Source organism: Tubulanus polymorphus, chromosome 5, assembly GCF_964204645.1.
Source record: "Tubulanus polymorphus chromosome 5, tnTubPoly1.2, whole genome shotgun sequence".
NCBI classification, from domain to species: domain Eukaryota; kingdom Metazoa; phylum Nemertea; class Palaeonemertea; order Tubulaniformes; family Tubulanidae; genus Tubulanus; species Tubulanus polymorphus.
Window position 1 is genome coordinate 20,159,183 of NC_134029.1, and position 17,730 is coordinate 20,176,912.

At 40.5% G+C, this 17,730-nt stretch overlaps 1 protein-coding gene across 1 annotated transcript; it reads right to left on the minus strand.

The window, feature by feature from the left end:
• Nucleotides 1-1,148, minus strand: LOC141906016 (large ribosomal subunit protein mL54-like). The gene is made up of 2 exons (XM_074795159.1): nucleotides 1,003-1,148; nucleotides 1-407 (listed from the first exon to the last, which is right to left on the minus strand). Exons 1-2 carry the CDS (start codon nucleotides 1,133-1,135, stop codon nucleotides 118-120), a joined length of 423 nt encoding a protein of 140 aa, XP_074651260.1. The 5' UTR covers nucleotides 1,136-1,148; the 3' UTR covers nucleotides 1-117.
• Nucleotides 1,149-17,730: the final 16,582 nt, after the last annotated feature.

Genomic DNA, 17,730 nt, shown 5'->3' on the forward strand with positions numbered 1-17,730 from the left:
TATAAAATATTTATTCCTGAACAAACAAGTTATCAGTTCATAGAAGCACACGTCTGCTATTCTATATCCGAGTAAAGGAGTTCAAAAGTATTCCAAAATAAAAAACAAAATCGCACTTCATTTGTATCTATTCACTTTACTCAAACGCCCGTTTCTGCGTATCTGCTCCAATCTGAGCCGCACCCAATAATCCCAAGAATCTTGGTCCAGTTCTTCCACCAGTATAGGTTTAGGATCTAATCGTAATTCCCACAGCCAATCGGGATATTCCGAATCCGGTTTCAATTCAGGATCTTGACCGTCTTTATAAATATTCGCTCCGCAGCAGAATTTAACAAGTTTTTCCGGATCCTCCTCAACTTCCAGTTCCTTTTTTTCCAGAGGCGCCACCATGCCTAATCCTTTCACTGAAATTGTAAAAAATTGAAGGGGATTGATCGAACACGTAGTTTTTCATATATAAAGCCTGGTTGTGTAACCAGATTGTTGATGACATCGAACAAAATCTCATCTAAATTTCTATAGAACGAATGAATTACGGCATTTTAAAATTCAATACCGAATATAGAATAAGTTTATTCACAAAGCCTAGACTCCTAAAAATCAAATCGTCATGTCGATCAAATAAGACAACTTCAAATTCATTCCAAGTTGATTTAATTCATACGATACAGTCCAATGATAAAGTCAAAGAAGTAAGTGGAACCTCGTCATAACGAAATTAGATACAACGATTCATCAGATATAACAAATAGAAATATAGAATTAGGGCCTATAGAATTTTGTCCCAAATAAGAGAATTTGATTATTTTCATACTGGATGAACTATCGATTATAACGAACAGATTTTCTTATCCCATGAAGTTCGTTGTAACGAGGTCCCACTGTACAGTACAGTGAAGTGAAGGTAGTAGTAAAGAGTAAAAGACTTAAGTGCAAGAAAAAATATACATTTCAATGTCATCACAATACACAGGCTGTTTGGGAAAGTTTAATACTTACTCCCTTTAACTCCTCCAGCCTTCTTTGCATATGTCACACATGGAATTATGGTTTTCTGATGTAGGATGAGAGTCTTTTGTAGAAGATTTCGTGAGGATTTCAGAGCCCGGAATATTCTCATGGGCGCCGCCATATTGAATTTATCTTCCACCGCGACTGAAAGGAATTTCAAGGTCAAATCTTTTAGACTGGTTGCCGGTCTTTGCCATCTAGACTGGTTGCCTGTCCCATTCACCGGTCACTGCGCATCCTCGCTTGCCAGGGGTCCGGTATCACTCCCGAACTCGCTTCCACCAGCTCGGTCAGCAGCGCTCTTGGCCTGGTCCGGGTGTCATCCAAAAATAATCATTAGAAATATAATTCTGGTTAAAGAAGATATTTTTGCATTTTGTCGATATATTATGCCAACTTTGGTTTTATAGGGTTATCAACCTTTGATGTGGCGCTAGCGGACGGACGAGCAATTATCAGATGGCAACAAGCAACTGGCATGTCCCTTCAGGTCTTCCATACTGTCGCGTCGGGGCAGCGGCGCGCAGAGAATCCGCGGGTCCTCACTACTTCCGGTGTGGAGTCGTGACCCGCCATATTGAAATGTGGTAAGTCTTGGAATTTTTCCGTTTTTTATTCTTGAATAATATCTATGTATTAGGTTAACAGTTCGCTATAAACCCCGGAGATGCAGGTACTAAACACCGTCTCTAAAACTGACCTGAGACCCGCCGCCAAACAATATTCAAAATCGTTTTTGAAGCACGTCACGTGTGTCGTCGTCACGGTTCGGTGGTCCGCACCTTCACCTTGTCCTTGCCTGTGACTGTGATTGTGTTGTGTACGTATGAGGGAGAAATTATCCGAGTTATCCTACAATAATTATTCAAACACATTGAGAACAAACTGTTGAATTAGTTACATGTGACCCTAGCCTGCTTGTTGAAAACAAATATCTAACAGCAAATGCAATAAATCTGCTAGCTAAGAAGGCCCGGACACACTGGGCGAACAGCAGCAGCCGCTTATTTTGAAACGACCAGCATCTAGCGCCACCTTGCTATCATGTGAACCGTCGAAGAGCCGTGATTGGCAGGTTAATACAGCGCTCGAGGGACTGATCGTCGTACCCGGAGACACTGGGTCGCCGGCGACAGAATGGGTTCGGGCGATTTCGTTGGCCGACTAAGTCGCCCAAGGCGATTGCCCGAACACACTGGGAGATTTACCGACGAAATCGCCCAGTGTGTCCGGGCCTTTAGTGATATTGTTTGAAGATCGAGGTCTTCAACACACTAACAGTGTGTGGTGAATATTACCAGTAATAATTGTGGCGAAAATGGACCCTGTTTCTGTTTAACACCTCTGGTTCATTTTTGTTTCAGCACCTCATCCTTTCCTCCGATATCTCCGGGTGGGGCGATTTTATTTGTATATATATATATGTATCTGTTTTCGATGGTTTAAATTTGTAGTCTGAAAATTTGGACACTGTAAAGTTTTTCAGGCGTCTCGTTACGGTCTATTCGCGTTCAGGTCGGGGTTTGGATCAGTTTCTGTCAGGAAATAGCACGATCAAATCTTTTTATTCGGCTTTTATCGTAAATTCGCGCTATAACATTCAAGTTACTTACCTTTAGTCTATTCTTTTGATATCGTTTTTTTACTTTAGAACTGCCGTTTGGTAATGTCATAATCCTATTTTCATCATATTTACATAGTTTGATTTGTTTTCTTCGGTTCCTCGCTCGGCGAGTTGAGCTTTGTCGCACCGCTAGGCGGCTTACTATTCTTGCGCGCGTACATCAAACTCGGGTTTGATATTGGAATTTCGTTTTTATCCACTTTAATGTATTCTTTTGGTATTTTTAGCGCGTGTATTGACTATATTTAATTTCTGGGAGCATTAATCTTCCTGTTAACTATTTTATTCGCGTTCTATTTAGTGCGCGCTCTTGGCCTACTTCGCGCGTAGTGATATCACTACTGGCCAATGAGCGCACTCGGATTCCTATAAAAGGCGGGTCGTTCGAGCGTGTCGGACATTCCGATCTTTGGTATCATCACGCGTCACACGCAGAATTCCGACTTTACTATTGACTTTGCTATCGAGAACATGAGTTATATATAAGATGTAAGAGATTGATCCTTCCTATCTCGCCTTCGGGTTGGATATGATCATCTTGTCCAACCCGAAGGAAGCAAATTATTTATTCGCGTTAACTTACGTACGATCGTCTGGCCGAGTTTGATTTTCGGGCGAGTTTGATTTTCGGGCGAGTTTGACTTTTCGGCCGAGTTTGATGTCGCCGTTTATGACTATCTTCTAGTTAAACTTTTACCGGCCGACAGAGCGTCACCGATCAAGATATTTCGTCGAGCAAGCTTGTGTACATATTCGTTATCTACCCGCCGGGTGCTTCGATTTTTAAATTATTTTCTTGCCGATTTGATTCGCTCTCGGTCGGGCGATTTAAATGTTAATAAATGTATATATCTAACATATTCCGAGCGATGATTTGAGATCGTCGTTAGGACCTTTCGAGTCTCGTACTGTACGCCCGAATGAGACATGCATTTTTGACGCGACCTCGACGCGAGACTTTTTCGAGACGCGCCGCGAACTAAGAGAATTTAAAGATATGCTGTTAATTTTATTGACTTAGTTACATTAAATTTGAGAGTCCACGGGCTCTTATCTTATGACGATTTATATAAGTCTTATATCTTCGTCTTTTCTGAACGAGGAGAGGAGTTCCGCCGCTATTTTTCACCTCAGTGCCAATCTATTATTATTCGTCTTTATGAGAGGACCAGTTCGATCAGGGACGTGTCAGCAGTAGTTAGATGGAGACCATCAATCGAGGATCCGAACCCTCAGTCCTTTATTGACTGATGGCCTTCATCCGGGGGTAGTCATGACAGAGTGTCATACGTAGAGAACGGTAGATGTTGGGGAGAACTAGGTTCGAACCCGAGCGAAATCCTGGCCAGGTAGTCGCCTACTTGGATGCTGAGCCCTGATCATGGAATGAGAAGGATGAATATTTATTTGACGATAATTTAGACAAGAATTTATATCTTTTCCCTGAGGAGGAATTACTTCCCCCAATATTTTCGTATAACCCGATTATATTGTTTCAGGGCGAACCCTAGTAGCAAACGCCTATTTTACTTATCCAACCCTAAAAAGAAACACGCTACCCAGGAGAGAAACGCTACAATTGTTACAGATACACACAACAGATTTCATCAATTGATCCTTTTTCAACGGTCAATTCGAATCAGTTATAAACAACAATATGAACAACTGCCCCCCTCACTGACTGTAACTAGGCTGAGATCAATTAATCATCTTTTAGAAAAGGTTTGTCTCTCAGTAACTGATATCTGTGAATAGTCTACAATCAACAGATACCACATTTAAATCTTATATTCTTTATTTCAGGCATAGTCAAGAGCAACGCTGTAGGAGCATCAGAGGAGTATCTTAGGAGTAGCGGGAGTATCGTAGGAGCAGCGGGAGTATCGTAGGAACAGTGCAGGAGTATCATAGGAGCAGCAGGAGTATCATAGGAGCAGTGCAGGAGCATCATAGGAGCAGTGCAGGAGTATCGTAGGAGCAGCTGGAGTATTGTAGGAGCAGCAGGAGTATCGTAGGAGTATTGTAGGAGCAGCAGGAGTATCATAGGAGCAGCAGTAGTGTCGAAGGAGCAGCAGGAGTATCGTAGAAGTATTGTAGGAGCAGCAGGAGTATCATAGGAGCAGCAGTAGTGTCGAAGGAGCAGCAGGAGTATCATAGGAGCAGCAGGAGTATCGTAGGAGCAGTGCAGGAGTATCGTTGGAGCAGTGCAGGAGTATCGTTGGAGCAGTGCAGGGGTATCGTTGGAGCAGTGCAGGAGTATCGTAGGAGCAGTGCAGGAGCACCTGAATGAATCACAGAAGAGATAAGTAGTTTAAGAATTATGTCTTCATTGATACCACTTATTGATGGAGGAGTTGAAGATGTTCAGGACCAGAATTCAGTTGATCTCCTTACAGACTAAAACAAAATGTAGAATCATTATAACGGTTATTGAATTTGTCTCCCGCAAGTATCTGTATCCATCTTCAGCTCACTTCACACTCAGCTATAGATCAGTTCCTTACAGCGACCACTGAATCAACCTAAACAATTGAAATAATGATAACACATTCTATTTATGAATACATATGAAGCACATCTAAAACCAAAGTGATAAAAAATAGAAAGTTGTAAAATGTTTTCTGAGGCAGTCTGATTTGTGTCAGATTGTAACTGTAGAAGTTTCACTCATTGTTTCAGTCTAATTGAGATATGACTGATGTACATGTAACATTGACTGTGTAACACTGCTGTTATTTGTTCACTTATTCCTCCTTAGTGTGAAGAATGTTTGTTCTCTCATCTTCATTAGCCATAAGAATCATTCTCATCCATCTAACTACAACATCGTAACATTTCTACTCATCTTATCATAGAGGGAATGAGTTGTATGAGGTTTGGGTATGGAATGGGGCGGGGTATGGTGTAGTTGACTGTTAGGGTAGGATATGGTAATGTGATAAGGTAAGGTCGGTTGGATGATGCAGGGTTGTTTGATGTGGTTGGATTCGATGATGAGTTTAATATAGAACTGTTTGGGGGTAAGTGATGTAAGTGGTAGTGTACGATGTGTATGTTCGGAGGGTGTATGATGACGGATTGAAAGGTTGCTGGTAGAGGGCGGTACAGTAGCATCCTCACTCACCAGGGGTCGGGTTGCTTCCTGCAGTTGCTCACGTCGACACAAACGCTGACCGAAACTTTATTTATCGGTTGGAATACGAGGAATTATTCAGCCAATGAAAGCAGAGTAATTATCAGATGTGAGCTTCAGCAGAACGCAACCAGACCGTGGCGAGTGAGGATGTGTAGTAGTGATACTGGTATGGTATGTGTAAGATAGGGGGTGTTGTGTTGAGGATAGGGTAAGGCATGGTTAGATTAATATGAAAGTGTAAGTTTAGGTAATGTTGGGGCAGGATGTTTGGTGTTGTTGAGGTTCCGTTCATTAAGTACGTACACAAGAAATATGACCTTATTTCAAGGTCCTACCTTGTGTACGCACATTGTACTATATTGCCGATGACCTCCTACCTTAGTACACAATGATTGATCATGTATTATAAAACATTGATAAACATTGATAAGCCATAAAGCTAGCTCCTCTTGAAGGGATTTACTAGGATGCAGCCTTTTAAAGGGCAATGAATTCATTATATTGTTCCAGGCTCATGGCTGAACTAATACCTACAGATGAGTAGCCAGGCTACTACAAAATTGTACAGTAAAAATTAGAGCACTTTGTGTAAATAGCTACCTAGCTTTGTATGCGGATCGCAGATCGTACACTTTTGCTGTTGAGGTCCTACTTAGGGCTTCGTGCTGAATGGACGGTTCCTTGAATGAAGGGTGAATTTATCCATGTTTTCACTAAATAACGGGGTTTTTGCTGTGTTTTGAATGGGGCAACAGTAAAATGTTTTGAACAATGGTGAGTGATGCTCCTGGCGCTCCTTCACTAATCTATAGACAGTACTGAAGTACGGCTCCAGAGATTGTCTCTATCAATACTGATGCATCATCTCCCCCCCCCCCCACAACTTCTTTAGATAGTTTCTGTCTGATTCGTCGGGAAATGGTGACATGAATGGTGACAGGACAGTACAGGGTCGTGAGGGGTGATGTTGGGGTAGGGTCATGCGATTCAGAGAAAGTGGACCGGTCCAGAGTTGCAGTTGGGATACAGTACGAGCCTGTGTAGAAATTGGACCGGTCCGGAGTTGGAGATGGGATACAGTACGAGCTCGTGTAGAAAGCCCTTCGTTTTGAGTACACTGGTATTTTTGAAATGAGTTTCACTCATGTATGCACTGACTGAAAATACTCACATGTGTATTTTCTCAAGTTGAACTAGTGTTTTGATCTGCATTCATTATGACATTCACTGACATGTTGCGCAGCGTAATTGAATACAAGCCTGTATAGGAAGCCAGTCCTTTTGAATGCGCGGCTCATTTACAAAATATAGGTACGTGCAAAATTCTGATATGCGTTTATTTTGCAAATATTGATGATGAAGATCGGCTTTCGGCATGTCCTTAACAGGATAGAATCTAACAGAGTGATTTCAACTTGGATGTAAATACTTCGAGGGTTTATATCAGTAGTATCGTACCTAGTCTTACCTCCTTCCCTACCTCCCTCCCGCGCTAACTATTCCAAAATCTCTATATGAAATACATCGAGAATGATGCTAATGAAGATTGAATTCATCGATTCATTTAGGAATTGAAACTTGTTTCATGGAACAAATGGTGCTGCAAATAAACAATATCATCAAACAATGATATGATTCTGTTTGACTAGTGAACTGCTGCCCTACTACTGGTTTTAAAAGCACTGATTGAGATGGATTTAAACCCAGTTCAATTACTATATTTCCTATACACTTACTGCCGGGTGGTACTGACACATAGCAAGGAGAGATAGAGAGAGAGAGAGATAGAGTGAGCCATAAGAAAAAGAAAGAACATGAAAAGAGTGGGGTCTGAGAGCAATTCGAAGGTTTAGTGTCCTGCTGGCTTATCGAGCGGGCAGGGGTCTATTCCTACCTCAACTCAACAAAGGTGAGCTTAAAGCCACCAAGCACAAAAGTGGGGTCTGAAGGGTACTCCACTGCTGGCTTAAAGGGCGGGCAGTGGTCTATTCCTACCTCACGTGCTTAAAAATGTTTGCAAAAAATGGCAAATAAGATATATATAGTGTGTGAGAGTGAGAGTGAGAGTGAGAGAGAGGCTGAGTTTCATGTATCACTGGGTGTAACGTGATATAAGAAATAATTCACAGAAAATCTTGAATAATTTTATTGTGGGTTCAGAGTCTATTTCTCATCAGTTTGCTATTTGTAAAGCTTGTAGTTGGATAAAAACTAGTCAGAGATTTGTGAATCAGAAGATTTTGCCGTCATTTGCTTCATCAAGAATCGTTCACTTGTTAAATGAATGATGTGACACACATGTAAATACTTTTACTGATTTGTCATTGTTTGTGATGGTGTCTTAATATTCAACATCTTACAGGTATCATCTCCTATTATTTCAAATAGAATTGAGGAGTAGTTTGAGTGAATGGGAGGCTTGAAAAAATATTTCACTCAAGTTCCATTAGATTTAGTTTGACATTATCTGATTGATTTTAGTGTCTCGACTACTTTTCAACCAGTAGTTCATTGTAGGTTTGTCGGGAATTGTAAATAGACTTAAGATTTTCGATAAGAGAGTCGTTCACCAACAAGGTTTTAGACGTCACATCCATAGCTCCTTCCGCTACCAGGGAATTCATTTTTACCCAATAATGATAATTATCATGGAATATGTATGGAATAGTGAAAAATTCTAAATATGAATAGGAATTGCATTGAGATGTCTAACGGGAGTGGCTTGGAGGCGGCTGAGAGATGGACCGACCCCATCAATCACTCATCACACTCTGTACTGTCCTAGCTCCACCCATTATATCACATCATGTACCTCTCAACCTTCCACAGACACCACCACCCCTGACCATTTCTATACCGAATTCACCCTCGCCTCAACAACACCAAACATCCTGACCCCACATTTCCAGGGTCTGATCTAAGCACTTGTCTGATTGCCCGGGACAAGCATATTCTCATCAGGGCTAGTAGGTTATCATTATCACTTGTCCCCTGGGCTAGTGAAATTTTATGTATTTCATGTCACAAAACTTTTTGCCAATCGATACAACAGTTGGAGTGCTTGTGTAGGGCAAGTAGATTTTGGAGGGGGCAAGTGAAATTTTTAGATATGCTTGCTCCTTAGATCGGACCTCGAACTTACACTTTCATATTACTCTAACTGTACCTTACTCTATCCTTAAAACAACACCCCCTACCTTACACATACCATACCAGCATCACACCTGTACCGCCCTCTACCAGCAACCTTTCAATCCATTATCATACACCTCCCTAACTATACATCGTACACTACCACATACACCCACCCCAAACAGTTCTATATCAAACCCATCATCTAATCCAGCCATATCAAACAACCCTGCATCATCCAACCTGACCTTGCCTTATCACGATGTCCCATCCTCCCCTAACGTGTCAACTCCCATACCCTGTCTCATTCCATACCCAAGCGCCATACTCCTCATTCCCTCTATGATTAGATGAGTAGAAATGTTACGATGTTGTAGTTAGGCGGATGAGAATGATTCTTATCGCTAATGAAGATGAGAGAACAAACATTCATCACACTAAGGAGGAATAAGTGAACTAATGACTGCAGTGTTACACAGTCAATGTTACATGTACATCAGTTATAACTCTATTAGACTGAAACAATGAGTGAAACTTCTACAGTTACAATCTGACACAAATCAGACTGCCTCAGAAAACATTTTACAACTTTCTCTTTTTCTATCACTTTGGTTTCAGATGTGCTTCATATGTATTCATTAATAGATTGTGTTATTATTATTTCAGTTGTTATGATTAGGTTGATTCAGTGGTCGCTGTAAGGAACTGATCTATAGCTGAGTGTGAAGTGAGCTGAAGATGGATGCAGATACTTGCTGGAGACAAATTCCACAACCGTTATAATGATTCTACATTTTGTTTTAGTCTGTTTGGAGATAAACTGAATTCTGGGCCTGAACATCTTCAACTCCTCCATCAATAAGTGGTATGAATGACGATAGAATTTCAACAGTTTATTTCATGATTTCCTGCAATAGAATTTGATAAATTGAAGAATCTGTAATTTTGATTTCAGTGTCAATCATTGCTGAGGAGTTGTAGAATCTGATATAGAACTGATTTTCATAGTCAGCTACAGATATTGCTGGTACGTATTACATGTTTATGGATGTAATAGAATAATATTTATTCATCATCATTACCATCACACTAGTTCTGCCTCCTCAGTAGCAGGCAGTAATGTGCCTCCTGAGGAGGCAATCAGTCCTCTTGCAATCACAGATTGCCCGTTCTTGTGCTGCCACTCTTAAGGTGGTCAGGTGACATTGGGTCTTACTTTTAGTTCAACTGAGTGTTTGCTTCTCAGGTCGACTCTTAGTTGCCATTGGAGGTTGGAGCGTTGTCTTACCTGACTAGATTGCCTAACCACCTGGTATTGTTAATGATTTCCCATTTCGTTTTAACCTGCTAGGAAATGACCAATTACCAAAAGACGACCAGGGATCGCCAATTACCAGAAGACCTGGGATGATCAATTGCCAGAAATGACCAATGGCTAGGCAGGCCATGACCAGCGATAACAGATTGCCAGTATAATTGTATGATTGATTTTCTGTTTGTGAATGAACTTGAGAACAGTCGCTGCTCTTTAATCCCATCAGTTACAGCCACGTTATGATAAAATTTCAGTTTAAATCTCTTGCACACGATCACCTCTATCTTACCTCTATCTCACCTCTATAATAAATGCTAATGTTTTATTTTAACTCTCATCAATCAAAACGTGGTTGTCATTGATAGAATTAGAGATGCTATACAGCTGGCTGATAGTCATAATTCAAAACCTTTAATTGTGTTGTAGAACAAGTTCACAGAAACTGAAATCGCAGAATCTATTTTGTAAATCTGAATAAATGTATTTATTATTGTGTTGTGTTGTTTATTCAGCGCGATCTGTCGTGATTCAATCACATGATCCGCTCTTTATGTCAACTCCCTCCAAAATTCTGGATCCGGTGTTATTAATTGTTTTAGACCATAGAACAGAGTTTTATGTTTGGGGCGTTAAATCTTAAGACGAGTCCCAAGTTGTTATACATTGCTTACAGTGAAGTGATTTTCTATAACAACTTTGAACCAAGCTATCAATCAGGTCTCGCAATTGCATTTAATTTGTAATTGATAATCATCTTTACACGCTGAACTCTTACAAATTCTCTATTGCCATTCTTCCATAATCCGAAACTCATCCAGGTTTTTTAAAGTAAAGCCGCGCACGTTGGCGATCTTCCCATGGACTGGTTGCCGGTCTACTTGACTGGTCGCCTATTCGCAGAGAACTACTGAAGACAGAGACCGATAACCAGTCTGCCTATCTGCGGTCTATCTTCAATTAGAATGGGACAGGCAATCAGTCTACGAATGAAGGGTGAAGATGCAGGGAGGGTAGCGATACTGACCCTTGGCAAGCGAAAGTCTCAAATCAATAAGCGATCTCCAACTTTAAAGGTCATTTAACTTTTAGGGGGCAGAACCCGAAAATGGCCGGGCAATGAATGATCACACTAACGAACCAAGTTGAATGCTCGCTTGCCACAGTCGTGTGTTCACCATATAATTATTCCGTTATAGTTCTATGATTATACACAGAGAACAGCCCGGCAGCGGTAGCCTTAAATACTGTGTATAATCATAGAACTATAACGGAATAATTATATGGTGAACACACGACTGTGGCAAGCGAGCATTCAACTTGGTTCGTTAGTGTGATCATTCATTGCCCGGCCATTTTCGGGTTCTGCCCCCTAAATACCAGCCACAGCCCTGAGTATAACCTAGTTCATCCGCAGCCGCCGGGTCACTTCAAACTGTTATAATCACTTCAGTTCATAGGCTAGGTCGAGAGTGACCGGCGTCCGACGTCTTGAGCTCACGTGGATCAGGGGTCGCGATAGCGATGCACCACTGACACGAAGGTTCTCAGTGAAAGCCAGATCCGACCATTGGATCTTCTCATAGCCCGACCCTACCAGCGAACAGCCTATCTGGTCAATATTGAAATGTCCCATCGGTCCACAGAGTAAAATCGCCAAGCCAGTCATTCATCTCTTGCTCTCGCTTCACTGTGCCGACATAATTCTGATTCTCCTGTCGTTCCTTGCAACGCTGCGCCTTTCCATAATCTGTTCTTTTTTCATCGTCTAATATGTTCTCTCCTTTTCGGGGCCGATTTATCTTCGAAATTCTGTGTTCTATGCTGTCCGAAAGCGTCAGCTCTCCTTCGTCAGTCTCGTGTGGAGAACGTCGGGACGAGTTAGATGATGTCCCTACGTGCCTTCGCACGGGGAACGCAAACCAGTTTGACAACGCCTCACTTTTACTATCTAACTACAGGGTGTGCTGGATGACGTCGGATTGCTCGGGGTAATTGAGTGGTCATACTGGTCTCGGCGGCAGAACTCGATCCAACCTGGTTCATTCACTGGCAGTAGCTAACTCTATTTCAAGCCATTGGTTCACCGGCAGAACTCGATCCAACCTGGATCATTCAGTTTGTGGTACTCTTTTTTGTCCTGAGCAATCTGGCAGATTTTTCAGATATTGGTGCCGTCCAGCGCACCCTGTAGGTAGGTGATGAAAGTGAGGCACTGTCGTTCCCCGTGCGAAAGGACGTAAGGACAGTGTTTCCTGGCTGGGTCGTCACCTGTTCTCTGCGCGTGAACGGCGAAGGCACCCTTCGCTAGTTTGAGTTTTATCTCAATTGTTTCAATGTGGGGTGCTTTTCAATGGTCCATAAAATGCCGATTTTATCGATATGAACAGCGTATCCTCGATCTCATGATATTCATTTTCAGCATATTATCAGCTCAACTACTGATAACCTTTTACCAATAAGAACACACAATAGAATCAAAAACATTAGATAACAAAAGTACATCTAAATAGTTGATATGATCATGGACGTATAAACTAGATAATCTAGTTTATACGGCCATGGTATGATAGAATGCTTGATACTTCATGAGATCATGGACGTATAAACGTTTTACGTCCATGATGAGATACACAACTTGAGCATCATCAAGCATCTTTTTAGATTTTCAAAGTTCGATTTTTTCGTTTTTTATGGATCATTGATTTGGCATTGATTTGTATGAGATTAAAAGATAGTTTTATTGTAATAATTATGACAACATTGTTGATATTGTTGACGCAACATTTTTCAATGTTGTTTGTAATAAGCATTTTTAATAATACCAGATAATAGACGATACCAGTTTTACTGGTTTCATTCTCCAGATAAAGTATAAAGTGATCTACTACTTTTGTTGTTTTTTTTTTTATATAACAAGCATGATTTAAACTTCTTTTTATGACAACACCCGGTTTTACCGGTTTCATTGAGTCTGAATGCGGTTCTTGACATTTTTAAGCAAAACAACCATGCACAATGTGACAAAATACAAGAATTACAGAGGATATAAAAGTTAGATTAGATTAAAATGTGACCATAGCGAAACCTGTAATAAATTCATGTATAAATTAATAAATTTTTGTAATAGAAACACATCACAATAAACAAAGATATTTACAAAAATACATACGATTACAGACAATGGAATTTCGTTAAAATTTTGTCGAACTGACAATATCCTCTTTGGAGCCATAAAGAAAGAACTGACAAAGTTGTTCAGCATTTTGGACTTTGGAGCACTGTCCTTTCTGTACTAAAATGTGAGCGCTCAGCTGAATGATAGATGTTCCTCGTCCTCTATGACGTGGCAGTTTTGACGACCTGCTATCTCTATCGAGCCCAATGTACCGCCCTTTCTGTACTTAATGGTTCTAGGCAGAAATATTGTTTGGCAGAATTATGAAAAGTATCACGACTGTGTGTTAAGCAGTTCACGTAGAGCTAGTTCACGCATCCAAAAATTAATAAATTCAGATCGAGGCGGATCCAAGCTATATTCCACTGTATTCCAGAATACAGTCAGGAAAATGTGACCAACACAATCTGACATGATAGGTCCAGAATGCTTTGGATACAAGAAAAACGAGTCATTTTATAATATTATCTTCAACCCTAAACCACCGTTTAATGAGCTTGTAATGTTGAAAAGTTGCCAGGTGATTGAGCAATAATTGCTAGGAATATATATGTAGTTGAAATTTTTTTTTCAAAATTCAGACGAAGTAGGACAGAATGGATGCCAAATACTATGTTTTTGTTATCTAAACCAAAGGAGTGGAGTTTTTCATGCTCTGACATAGGATTTAGGACTCATTAAATAGAAAACAGTCATCCAATACTTGATTGCCGACACAAAGGCATCAATATTTGGATATAAACTTAGGTCTCCAAACATTGGCAGTACGTAAAGGAGATTTAGGATGAAGACTGGTCAACTGATTGACTGGTTCAATATGTGATGGTATAGAGGGTGATAATGACGATGATGATGGCGAAAATGATAGTCATGAGGATCGGAGATCATGGTGATGGTGCAAGTAGGGTAAGTAGTCATGATGCTGGCGATTGTGATGATGCAGCTGGAGAAAGTGATGGGGATGATGGTGGAGATGGTTGTGATGACGGCGGTGATACTGGAGAAACTATGGGGTAATGTTGGAAACGATGATGCCGTTAGTGATGACGTTGATAAGAGGGATGATGATGCTGGAGAAGGCGATAGTGCAGATAATAATGATGATGGTGATAATGGTAGTGACTTTGTTAAGACCGTCAAAAATCAGCTTAGAGACAAAGGGACGCACATCCCTTTTCACAGCTGCTCATTTCAATGCAATAATATATTATTTGACTGTCGTCTGAGTGGAAGAGATGATTAAAATGTACCGGTATTGCTATAATTTCAACAGAGTGATCAATATGATAAGTTTTTGTGCGTTCAGCTTAGAGACAAAGGGAACACAGTACTTTTCACAGCTGCTCATTTCTATGCAAGACTACATTATTCATTTCTATCCAATACTACATTATTCATTTCCATGCAATACTACATTTCTGATCAAATAATATATCTATTTAAACCGCTATTATCAATACCGCTCCATTCAGTATTCGTACGTGCATTGAAACACATTTCACATAATCGGAGAAATATGTCTTCTTCAAAGGTAATTCGTTTTATAATTCTCTTTTGTAAAATTAGTTGATATCCTACCGTACACCAGTGGACCAGGTGGATCATCGCTATCATCTCAATGTCATCCTCTACGGTCGCAGTGGTTAACGTATAGAATAGATTTATGATACTCCAACCACTTCCATGGTGGAAAAAGAGTTTTTACATTTTATTACATCCGAGAAACTTGTAACATGTGGTCGGTTCTCGTTCTCCCGGGAGGCTGGAGTTTTAAAAGGTCGTTTTAAGATATTGAGGTCGTAGATTACTGATTGATGCCAGAGACAACAGGGTATGTCTGTAACCGGTCGGTTCCGGGTACGACGTAACGCATCTTTCAACTGTGCAGCATTGTCCTGTGCATTCTCTCATCAGTAGATCAAAACACATCCTTACGTACTTGAAAATGTATAATTGATAAATGTGTGAACAGATTATCTAAGGAACGAGTTTTTTTGGCGTTTTGTCGATTTTAAGGCAGTAACTCGGCACATAGAAAAGCGCTGCTCCGCAAACTATTGAAATTAGGTTTATGTGTGGTATTTTTGTCCATACACTTCGGAATATGTACTCGAATGGCACAGTAATACTGAAAACTTGCGACACCTGGTGAATCCCCACTTGCCAACAGTGAAATCCGTCTTTTTGCTGAACTCACACCACTATTCCAAAATCTTCTATATCCTATAGTAAAAACAAGAAATTCGAGAGTTTAGTTCATATAAGCGCGTAAATTCAGGGGAAATCCTGCTTATGGCAGTGGTTTTCGCCCCACATACCCAACCTAACTTTTGAATTAATCAAACCTTTAGAAAGGAGGGGTATCCCAGTACAGGTATGCCAGTACATCCGAGCCCAATATCTAAGGGAATCCCTAACCGTGTTTGGTACCCTTACTCCAAGCAAAAACAGTCCAGGGAATCCCTTATTTCATCATCAATCTGTCTCTCAGGATCAATGGATTTCATACATATAACCGAAATTCGTTACCTAGCCCATTTGCAGAAATTATGGCAACATTTATGGGGGACCTCTTCTTCACTCTAGGTACTATTTTTGGGGTCCGGCCCTATGCATCTTCGAGCTACTAACCTAATTGTGGTCTGATGCCTGCTGCCGTAGCTGTTGTCCTATCACACACTAGCGACACGTGGTAGATCCACGCTTGCCGCATGTGAAATTCTCATGTGAGGCGACTATTGAGTCCACGAAAAGCAGGCTAATTACTCGGCTACTTATTCCACTTTTTATTTTTTCTCGCATCTGCCATTATTGAAGCTACCTAAATCGATTCAGCACTACAAGTTTTAACATAAACACATCCCCTAATATTGAAAACGAAATAAAAAGATGACCTCTCTACCTCAATGGGAAATTATATATCTAGATGTTCTTTATCTTATTCTTCAATGACTTAGCAAAACCGCCTATCGCAGTATATTTCTCTTTGGAAATATACCTTGTATAACGATATGCTTTCATTTCAGTATCCGATGGTCATGGTTTTAGTTCTGATGATGGTCGCTGGAAGCGTTACTTCTGACGAAATAGACGATCGTTGTCGCAAATGTGCAATAGAATGTTCATCAGCCTGTAGTGAGGACTATGCACTATTTGCGCTTTTTCTTTGCAAGTATGGATGTAAACGTGCGAATTGTGATGGATGTTAGTTCCCAATGATGTCGACTTTTAAAGCGATCGATGTCAATTCGCTGGTATCATTGATGTGACTTCAAATAAAAAACACGTTATCTAAAATAGTAGTTTCTTTGTTCGTTTTCTGACGCGGGCAACTACCATTTCTTGGTGAAGGTAGAGGGTCAACCAAGTCTGGGCTTATCACTAGCCTCATTATCTTTCCTTCTGATTTAGCATCGACCACTTTTAGGGATATTGATTTCGCATTCTCTCAAGTCCTTATTAAATTCTTTTTGTTTTTTTCTTACTTTCGCGTACCCGGTATGGCCTTTTTATAGTTTTTTGAAGAGTTCTTGGGGGATTCACAATTAGAAGGAGTAGGAAAACTCCTATACCTTTTTTCCATATAATTATATCTCTTCTGTGCGGTGAACGGCAAAATGGCAGGAAAAAAGGCCAAGGAAAAGAAAAGGCCAGAAGAAATGGCCAAGGCATTTGCCCAGGGACAAATGACCAACTAAAAAAATGGCCACGGAAAAAAGTAGTCAGTAACCTGCCTGTGGATTAGTTTCACGATCGGATATTTTCACAAACCACATAAAGTATAAGCCCATCCGATTAAGCTGCCACCAACGATAAGGTAACTAACTAGGAAAAAAGAGGCAAGGAAGATGAAATGAAAAATTAGATATCATTTCATTAACAACCACAATAATAAATGCATTGATCTTTTGACATGTCGCTTTTAGAGATTATAAGACCCCCCCCCCCAGTCCTGAATTAGTTTACGTAAATTTACGATGATTATATCTCATTTTGATGTCATAGTTTTCACGACTAACGCCTCGCCGCCCATTCCTCTGGTACAGGCCCGCTCATTAAGTTCTTCGCAACTGTATTAGCTTTTAATAGATTCACAATCTGTTTGTTGCCGGTCCAAAAATCACAATTTAGAATTTTTGGAACCTAGCTTTTATGCGAAAAGCTTGAGGTAGTGCCTCGAAAAAAAGTAAAATTTACCCATATCTTCTCAATATTATAGACAGACTGCACATTATTTTGTGATATTCATGTAAGGAATGAAAGCCCGACTGGTTGCCTGTCCAATTCTGCAGATAGCCGGTAACCAGTCTATCGCTCCCGAACTCGCTTCCGCA

What these genes read in the sequence shown, in the direction of transcription:
- LOC141906016 (XM_074795159.1), bottom strand. Translation starts at nt 1,135, where the DNA reads ATGGCGGCGCCCATGAGAATATTCCGGGCTCTGAAATCCTCACGAAAT. An exon ending in GGCTGGAGGAGTTAAAGGGA is followed by an intron (nt 408 to 1,002) that starts GTAAGTATTAAA and finishes TTACAATTTCAG; the next exon opens with TGAAAGGATTAGGCATGGTG.